Genomic DNA, 10767 nt, shown 5'->3' on the forward strand with positions numbered 1-10767 from the left:
TTGAGAGAGCAAGAGTGCTGGTAGTGAAGTAATGGTGCGCTAATCGGCCATATCAAGCGCTCTGCATAACATTGGCCTGTACAGGAGAGTGGCAATAATGAAGAAACTACAGAGAAATTACCCTCTTAAAGCACATCTGGAATTTGCCAGAAAGCAGATATGATGTGGCACAAGGAGTTATGTCTGTGCAAATGAATCTACAATAGGAGGAAACCTAGGCATCTTGCAAATAAAGATGGAATAACGAACGGAACAAAATGCAGCAAGACCCTCCTCCTCATGAATTAATATGTTTTGTTTAGTCTGTTTTATGTGTATTAGATTTTTTAGCCATTAATATCTGCCATTGTGTATGCTTACTCATATACCAAGCTCTACAAAATTTGATTACAGTTTATAAATAGATAATAATAACATTTTGTTGTAGCAAATATTACTTTAAAATACCTTGTGTTTTCAGGGACCTTAAACACTTTGAGTTGGTAATATAAAATGATAAGTTGTATATATATATATATATATATATATATATATATATAGAGGCTGTATTGTCCGAGCCACAGGAAGGAGCAGAGTACACTGTTGTGGTTGACTGTATTAGGCTTTTATTCCTTAGGGAGATACTAAAGCTGCTCAGTACAACAGCGGCTTTGAAGGGATAGAAGGTCAAAAATTAAATGTTCACAGGTGCATTTCAATTTGAAATATAAGCATTTTTGCAATATACTTTTAACAGCAAAAATGCTAATAGTAAATAGTGATTACTGTTTTTCAGCGGCATACACACATATCCTGTTAGGGCCCATGCACCCGTATTTAAACACCAGAGAGCTGACGGTGGTGTGTATTGTTTCTAAATACCGTATTGTCCCGAGTATAGTCCGCACTTTTTTCCCCTAATGTGAGTCTTTAAACTAGGGGTGCGGCCTACAATCGGGTTGTTACTCTCTGCTGCTCTCCTACAGGGAGAATTGTGCCCCTACGAACAATGTGTCATTTTAGAACAGAAAATAATGTCTCCACTCCACCAACTGCCACTGAAAATGCTAATTATTCCTGCCTCTCTGGCATTCCGCAGTGTTCCTGGCTTTAACTGTAATCTCCCTTCAAACACCAGACAGGCAGGTGAGGGTATACAGTAAAAACGGTAAGCGCTGTTCTTGTTCTAATTACAGGGAGGGGGTTTGGGCACACACTGGCTTCCAGGAGACTCTGCCGACCGCCGCTGCACCAAAGCCCCAGCATACAACACCCTACAATGTCAGATTGTTGGGTACTTTTGTGGGTACAGAGTGAGCCTTTTTTTTTTTTTTAACCAGTGTTGACGTAAATGCCCAAATATTTATTTAAAACTACAATGCCCATGATTCATTTGGCCATTGAAGGAGCCAATGCGCCCAGGTCCGCTTGTGCTTTAAAAATTGTCCAGCAATCTGATGGGTCTAATGTTGTTAGTGGAGCGCATGCATGCAATCAGAAAGCTGATGGAACGTTAGCTGATCTGCCAAGTTTGCTAATGTGACAGAACCTGGCAGGAGAGACACAGAGCCACCACGCCAGCACACCACTGCTTAATAGGGTGAGTAGTGGCACTATGTGAAGGAAGGAGGCTGAGTGGGTTAAGAGGAGGCAGCCTATGAGGGTTATGAGGGGGCTGTGTGTGTGTGTGTGTGTGAGGGGGGGAGAGTAAGGAGACTGTTAGCAAGGGAGGAATGCTAAGAGATTAAGGAGGTGTCTGCATTTGTGAGGGAGATAGGGGGGCTAAATGGGGGGAGGATGAGAGGGGCTGTGCCTGAGGATAAGATTAGAGCTGAAGGAGAAGGAGGGTGAGAGTGTAAGGAGAAAAGGGCTGAAAGGGTCAAGGGGTGTAAAAATTAAATTTCTTTAAAATGGCACCAAACTTTAGGGGTGCGGCCTATAATCAGGAGCGGCCTATACTCGGAACAATACGGTACATCATTTGTGTCATACAAGCCACTGCTAAATCTCTGGATATGTGCATATGCCACTGAAAAACAGTAATACATTTTACTAGAAGCATTTTTGCTAATGGAAATACATCACAAAAATGCTTCTATTTAAAATTGCAATGCACCCATGCACATGCTATTTTTGACCTTTCTATCCCTTTAATGTACTGGATGATCTCACCACTACAATCACTATTTATTAACAGCCAATAAAAAATTGCATGGGTAAGCAAGGTACCCTACCTGTTTTTTACTACAGCTAAGTCATAACTGCAAATACACCAACAGAAAACAAGCACATGAATGTCATTGCATGAATATTACACAATTTTATAGTTAGAACAAGGCATAATAATATTATTTTTTTAAATATAAAAGATAGCCTGTGGTCAGACTTTTGAGATTGTGTTAACCACTAAGGTTCCAGATACCACAAAACTTTACAAGCCTATCTGGCATCCAAGGCGTTAACAAGAATACTTCTTGGGGCTTCCACATTTAGCAAAATTACTGCCAACAAAGCAGTGTTGCAATGTTACCTCCAAATTTGAAAAGATGTAAGTACAAAAATAAAGTTTTTTTAGTGCTGTACACAAATTGAACAAATAAAATCAGCAAATAATGTAAATGTAATACAATATACACTTTTAAAGTCATTTTAGTTGTAAACTGGTATAACAAAATAACATTGCCGTTAAATAATAATTAGAAACAAAAAATGATTGCCAAGTTAAAAAATCTATTTGCTAACTCACGTGCATTAGAAGGAACATAGATTGCTGCCTCCATCATTATATAGTGGTGTTAATATTTTTCCATAGCAACATAGCCACAATTATTATTTTTAATTTGGAGTCCATACATCCTTAAGGAGTTTAAAGGGATATTAAACCCACATTTTTTTCTTTAAAGTGAATGTCAATTTTGATGAATTAGTGCCCGGTTTTTAATAATCCTATTAAAAACAAGGGCACTTCAATTCATCAAAATTGACATTTCACTTGTTTTCTTCAAAAACTTACCTTTTAATCCTGGCAGCCGCTCCAGCACTTCCTCCGCCCGTCGCAAGCCGTCTTTGCGGGTCCAAAATGACGAATCCGGCTTCCCCCTAACACAGTGTTCCATCAGGCCAAGATTCACCCACCGGGGAAGCTGGATTTGTCATTTCTGACGTCTGCAGAGGCTGGGGGAATCGCTGGAGCGGCTGCCAGGATTAAAAGGTAAGTTTTTGAAGAAAACGAGTGAAATGTCAGTTTTGATGAATTAAAGTGCCCTTGTTTTTAATAGGATTATTAAAAACCGGGCACTAATTCATCAAAATTGACATTCACTTTAATGATTCAAATAGAGCATGCAATTTTTTAAGCAACTTTCTAATTTAATCATATTATCTATTCAGGAATGTAAAGTTTATGAGCTGGACCATTTTTGGTTTAGCACCTGGGTAGTGCTTGCCACAAATAAGCAAGAGCTATCCAGGGTTCTGATCCTAAAATGGGTCGGCTCCTAAGCTTTAGATTGCTGCTTTACAAATAAAGATAGCAAGAGAACGAAGAAAAATTATAATAGGAGTAAATTAGAAAGTTGCTTAAAATTGCATACTCTATCTGCATCATGAAAGAAAAAAGTTGGATTTAGTATCCCTTTAATATCACTGCCAGCCAAGTTTACAGAACACACACAAAAAGTGAACACCAAATGATAATCACTTCACCATGGAGGACAGTGCAGCATTTGTACCCCTAGGCAGCAGGGGGAACACACTAAGATTTTGCTGATATGTGTTATGTTATTTTAATTTTGTGTTACTTGACCAAAATAAAATTTGGAATCTCATAAATGATGAGGCATTGGCTGCCAATAATACATTTAAAGGACTAATAATTTGATCACTGTAATTAAAGTGTTAAATAAGTATGTCCCAGTGGTGATCAAATCCTGCTTTGTGTCAAAGTTTAAAACGTTGCTGTTTTAATTGGTTACACTATCCAGATTACCTAACCTCACACAAATACCATTAACTCCTTGTCTGCCAGAGGGACTACACGGATTGCTGCTCTCAGAGAGACAATATGTTATATGTTAGGTTCACAGTTCCTTGAGGCAATTTATCTGTATCCCTGTCCGTAAAGGAAATGATGACCATTCTTCCCTGCAAGTATTATCTCCTTATATTGCAGTTCTAATAAACATTGTGGAGGGCGCGCATGTTTACATTAGGTTTCCTCTGCGGTGTCATTACTGTTAGAAAAAACACTTCCTCTTTTGCTATACGACAGCTGAAAGTTTCCACTCCCCCATCACATTCCCTGCCACATAAATAAGCTATGTGTGAGTGACATTATCAGAATGGGAGTGTCCGCTGATCCACTATCAGAGAATGCAGGTCTGTTAAGCCAGCAGGGCGTCACTGGGAGGGTGGGCATTCCATACATGGGACATCCCTCGCCGGTCAGATACGCCCAATCCAGAGGTTTTACTTAAAAAAATGGGATCTCGGTCAAGTCAACGGGCAGGCAGCGTGTCCGAGGTAACAGGAGCCAGGACACAGGAGGTGGGGGCAGATCTGAAGCAGGTAGAGAAACAGAAAAGGCAAATCTTCATTCGTTGCATGGATTGTGCAAACTATGTAGTTCTTTGCTTTCAGGAATCAGGAGTCATATAAAAAAAGAAACAGGTTACTTTGCATTTTGAGAACAATTTTTTATGAATTTTTATGAACTAATCGTTTGGTGCTAATAGTTTGCATAGCAACGTTGCTTTTCCTGTTCTCACCATTTGCATGTGTACGTGCTTTATGCACCTTGTTGACAGAAGTTGAAAAGATGTCTGAAGATAAGAAAGAATCATCAACAGATTTGCAAGGTGAGGAAGGTCTTGGCGAAGAATTAGATCTTAAAAGCGCTGAGGTCGAACTTGATCCTTCTGGTGAAGAAGACACAGCAGCTGCAGAAAGCTCACCACTCAATGTAGAAGAAAAGAAAGAAAATGGGGAGTGGAGCTCAGGACCTTTAAAAGAGGAAAAGAAGATCAGTGATGGGGAGCCAGAGCCCCTCATGGACCCAGAAGGGGGGAGCAAGGAGTTTGTACCCCCAGAAGGTGGCTGGGGATGGGTGGTCATGCTGGCAGCCATGTGGTGTAATGGCTCAGTATTTGGCATCCAGAACGCCTGTGGGGTCCTATTCGTATCCCTCATTGAAGTGTTTGGCTCTAAGGATGACGAACAGCTGAGGTTCAAGACAGGTAAGTGTGACACAGACACCTACCTAGTGATATTGGCATATTAAAAGTGCCACACGTGGACACGTGGAGCTTTATGAGTCGGCTTTAGCACACATTTGCCCCGGAAATATGACACAAGTTTTCTCTGTAGAAATATGGGAACACAGCATTTCTGATTTTAGTTTGTGAGGTGAATGCTGTGAACCCGATTCCAACCGCAGAGCAGACAAAAGCATATGCCAAACATTATTCACTATGCCGATTACTTTCCATCTCCTCTGTTGCTTGGAGTGGACCTAATATGCCTATGATAGCTATGTTTGAAAGGTATTAGCTCCAGTTATAAATCCCGTGTTGGTTGCCAGGGTAGCTAAACAATTCGTTGCTGTCCTGGTCGGCACAAAATGTGTTAAAGCTCTAGCAATAATATTGATTCCCTTTAGAACAGGCCCTGACTATAGATGATCTGACTAGTAAATAGAATGGTGCAGGCCGAGATTTATTCTAAAAATATGATTTTATGTGTAACGTTTAAAACTGTGATACTTTCAGCCTCAGTTATTTTGTTTAACCGTTATACATGGTATGGGGACACACTAGCAGCTAACAAAACTTTTCTAATTTTGGACTCATTCTTGGCACTAGTATGTGTTTATTATAGATTGAGTCATTCGGAGGGCAACTATAGCAAGCTCTCTATTTTCTATTTTTCTTTCTTAGCTCTGTATATTTAATTCCTAAACTACAGCCAAAGGTATTTTAGTTTATAAACCACACGTGCCCCAGGAAATTGGCATATTTATACTGACTTTATTTTTAGATCTGGTTTAGATTGGTGTCTGCATGCAATAAGCAGTGCGAGGATTGCATGCAGATTGCATTACCATATGTTCATTTTATATATAAAGTAATATAGCTACAGTCCACAGAAGGTTTTTAAACTATATTTCTCATTGGAATGCACTTCTTATCCCCTAGGGATGAGAGTAGATAGTGAAACCTGTGTTGGAGCATTTTGTTCTAGAATGTCATCACAGCCCTTACCGTGTCTAATGCATTGATCTGCGTATTTCTCTGCAAGACAAGGATGCATGTGATCATCTGTTTTTATCTCAGCACATAAATGCATTTTTTTAACACAAAAGGCTCCCCTTGAGGCTAAGAGCCAAAATAGAACAGCAGTTTGGTTTAAATTTCACCCAAATGTAAGAGTGATGATGTGGGGGGTGGAAGACAAAACAACTTGTTGCCAACAATTAAAGGGAAAGTCAACCCAAAATTTCAAATAGGTAATTCCTATAAACTTTCTAACGATTATTCATTAGATAGCCCAATTTATATGCCTAAAGCGTTTCTAAGTTTTAGTACTTTTGTTTTGTCTGCCAGTTCAAATGAATAATGGTTAGAAAGTTTATAGGAATTACCTATTTGAAATTTTGGGTTGACTGTCCCTTTAAGCAGCATACAGATGTGAACAAAAGTGCATAATGTTTCAATATATATTTGCCTCTCAAGTTGTTTAAAGTGAAGGTCAATTTCGATGAATTAGTGCCCGGTTTTTAATAAACCTATTAAAAACAAGGGCACTTTAATTCATCAAAATTGACATTTCACTCGTTTTCTTCTAAAACTTACCTTTTAATCCTGAAAGCCACTCCAGCGATTCCCCCGTCCGTCGGAAGGCTCTTCTTACATCAGAAATGACAAATCCGGCTTCCTCCAATCACGTCTTCCCCCCTGGGGGGATCATGGCCTGATGCAACGTTGTGATTGGAGGAAACCGAATTCGTCATTTTGGACCCGCAAGGACTCGACAAACCCAGGAGTCAGGAGCCACTGGCTCCTATTTCAATGAATTAGTGCCCAGGAGTCAGGAGCCACTGGCTCCTATTATTTTACCTCTGGCTTATAACTTTTTAAGTTGTTCTCCATATACAAATACCACTGTATGGCTTCTAAAAGTATGTCTGGCTCCTAAATATCCTTATTAGATTCTAATTTTTAAACAGATTTGTCGAGCACTTTAATATGGCAATCTTGGGAACTCGTCAATTTACTTTAAACATTTTTTAAGTGAAATGTCTTTTTTTTAGTATAGTATACTTATGTATTTTTATATGCTATTATTGTGCAAATGTGGACTATGTGGAGATTCTGCTGATCTCGTAAGCAAATTTAATAATTTGACTCAGTGTGAAATCTATAATACTCCTCATTGAGTTATTGCATGTGTAAGTATATCACTCTACTTCCCAATTTTTAAACTCCCATGTGTCTTGGACTGCACAAGGTATGTATTAATGTTTGTTAGAGGTTCATTCTAAGGGTTTGATTTATCAATCAAGGGTGGACATGGGCTTACATATTTGCCCCCTGTCCGTCCCAGTTCTCCTCTGGCAGGCAGCAATCTGCTGCTGCACAAGAGCTCTATTTTTTCGCTCACATGCAACATCACCCCCTGCCCGATCACAGCCAATCACGCACGTGCAGGAGCTGTCAATCTCCCCGGTCAAATGAGACCGCTGCTTGATAAATACTGACCGAAGGTTCTTTTGTGAGAACCTTCAGTTGAAGGGAGGAGAAGGGCTTCATAAATCAAGCCCTAAATGTTCTTTTTCGTTTAATCATCAATCACTTTGTTCTTTTCATATGTATTTCATCCTCTGAAGTTGTTTTACAGACAAGATGTAGTCAGCTAATGCTACCTTGTATGAAAGGCAGAAGTGTGGTAAAAGACTGTAAATTCCTACAATATTTATCTAGTCTTATGTAGTCAGACAAGTTCAGTAACCTAGAGTACCAAGTCTATGATGCCATAAACAGCAAGGGGGAGGCACTCACACTTCAAATGGTTACTGTAATATTTATATATTTATATTGTTAATGTAAAATTAAAAAATATTACATTAAAAAAAAGTATTGGGTTTGAAGTAAGAAATTAAAATATGGTACAGTACCTTCTACTGAGATAAGGGCACTAGTAAAACTTTTGGTGAGCTTACAAGTTAAATGGACGTGAAACCCACATTTTTTAGTTCAAGGTTCTGATACAGCATACAATTTTAAACAACAATCCAATTTACTTCAATTAAAAAAAAATGCTTAATTTTCTTGGTATTTGTTATTGAAAGAGCAGCAATGTCAGCTAGCTGAGCACATATGTAAACCAATGACAAAAGGCATATATGAGCATCCACCAATCAGCAGCTAACTCCCAGCTGCTGAGCCTACCTAGGTGTTATTTTCAACAAATGATAACAAGAGAACAAAGCAAATTAGATAGAAGTAAAATGCAAAGTTGTTTAAAACGGTATATTCTATCTGAATCATGAAAGAAAATTGTGGGGTTTGAAATCCCTTTAAAGGGATATAAAAGTGCGAAAAGAAAATCCTCTAATTTGTTAAAACTTTGCAGGGGAGCCAATGACAAGAGACAAATATGAGTAACTACAAGCGGTATATGTACATATTCTTTTCAACAAATTATACTAAGGGAATAAAGTAAATTTGATAGTAGACGTGAATTTAAAAGTCTTAAAATGACATGCTTTATCCAAATTATGCAAGTTTAATTTTGACTTTTCCTATCCCTTTCAAATCCACTTGGATCTGCATCATTGTACTTGTCACAGTTAATAAAGTAGTAATAGTATAAAGGGCTCGATTTATTAACGGCTTCGTCCATCTACAGCTGCAGGTTCTCACAAGAGAACCTGCAGTCAGTATTTATCAAGCAGTGGTCATCAGACCGCTGCTTCCCTAACTCTTCTCTACCTCTTAGTTGGAGAATTGCAATCTCCCCGGTCTCATCCGACCTGGGAGATTGACAGCTCCTGCCCGCGCGTGATTGGCTGTGCGCGGGCAGGGGGCAGCATTGCATGCGAGCGCAAAAACATGCAATTATAAGGGCCTTTTCAATATACTGTACTTATTTCTCTTGGTATCTTGCTGAAAAGCATACCTAGATAGGCCACTGGGAGCTAGCTGGTGATTGGTGGCTACACACATATGCTCTTTTGTCATTGGTTCACCAGATATGTTAAGGTGGGCCCAGCAGTGCATTGTTGCTCTTGAGCTTGGGTTAAACACAGTTATATGCAAACAATAATCACATTAAAGAATTTACTTTTTTCACTTATATGTCATTTTAACTACTTATATTTATTTTAGTCTTAAATAAAATTTCCTGTATCTTTTGCCAATCTTGAAAATTAAAAATCTTGTTCTCTACAAGAGGCAGGGTTTAAGTGCATGTAAAAATGATTTATTACCTTTTAATTTGCTTGTTTTTTGTTGTTGCTGTAATTATGACAGTGAATCAAAGTTCAGGGCAGATAATCCAATGCCAACACATGCAATATCAGTTTCCATATTTTGGATTACAATGCAAGATCTTACAAAGAAGATATTTTATATTTGGATCTACTGGATTTTTCCTTCCCTTTTATGCCTACAAATATAGCGATGCTTCCTATAAGATAAAGCAGGTAAACCAGACTTTTTAAAGAGACAGTTAAAAGTATTTTTTTAAGGGATATGGATGTGAAATGGCTCTTCCAGTCCAGTGTCTAAAAAGCTGATTCTGCCCATTAAAGGGATACTAAACCCATATCATGGCCCGAATGGGGCCAAATACCCGTTTCTGCATGAGCCTTCAGGCTCGGCAGAAACTCGTCCACTGCCTCTGAGGCTGCGGGCATATCAATCCGACCGATCGAATACGATTGGGTTGATTGACACTCCCTGCTAGCGACCGATTGGCCGCAAATCTGCAGAGGGCTGCATTGCACAATCAGTTCACCAGAACTGCTTGTGCAGTGTTTAATAGGCTGTCGGCCTTCAGCGATGTCTGTAGCGTATCATGTCCGCCAGACATTAATAAATCGGCCTAGAGCATGCAATTTTAAGCAACTTTGTAATTTACTCCTATTATCAATTTTTCTTTGTTCTCTTGCTATCTTTATTTGAAAAGCAGAAATCTAAGCTTAGAAGCCAGCCCCTTGTTTGGTTCAGCACCTTGGGTAGCGCTTGCTGATTGGTGGCTACTTTTAGACACCAATTAGCAAGAGCTACCCAGGTGCTGAACCAACAATGGGCCGGCTCTTAAGCTTAGATTTCTGCTTTTAAAATAAAGATAGCAAGAGACTGAAGAACAAATTATAATACAAGTAAATTATAAAGTTGCTTTAAATTGCATGCTCTGTGTGAATAATGAAATACAAAAATTGGGTTTAGTATCCCTTTAAAGAATCCATTTACATGTTTTGCATATTTTAGTATAAGTTCACTTACTGAATAGTTATTTACCTGGCTGTAGTACTTCTGTTCTTATGGAGGAGTGATACACTCACATAGATGCTGTTTCTTATAAGCCATAAGTTTTTCCCTGAAGCAAAAAGCAGTTGGAAGTTCAGTCTCATAGACTTCCGTAGCTTTAACTATACAGTCTCTGATTGGCTGTATCTCCTAAAGAAATAAAATAAATGCTGTTGCAGAGGACAAGACACACAGCTGCACGATAAGTAAACATAGATGCAAAAATGGCTGATTCAGTTTTCAAATGAACTTAAAAGGG

General features: G+C 38.8%; 1 protein-coding gene across 1 annotated transcript in view; it reads left to right on the plus strand.

The window, feature by feature from the left end:
• Nucleotides 1-4341: 4341 nt before the first annotated feature.
• Nucleotides 4342-10767, plus strand: part of SLC16A10 (solute carrier family 16 member 10) — a 256305-nt gene continuing 249879 nt past the window's right edge. The window contains exon 1 of the mRNA XM_053710863.1: nucleotides 4342-5213. Within this exon, the coding sequence (XP_053566838.1) occupies nucleotides 4796-5213 (418 nt within the window). The 5' untranslated portion in view covers nucleotides 4342-4795. The remainder of the gene's footprint in view (nucleotides 5214-10767) is intronic.

The sequence above is a fragment of the Bombina bombina genome, chromosome 4, assembly GCF_027579735.1.
Source record: "Bombina bombina isolate aBomBom1 chromosome 4, aBomBom1.pri, whole genome shotgun sequence".
NCBI classification, from domain to species: domain Eukaryota; kingdom Metazoa; phylum Chordata; class Amphibia; order Anura; family Bombinatoridae; genus Bombina; species Bombina bombina.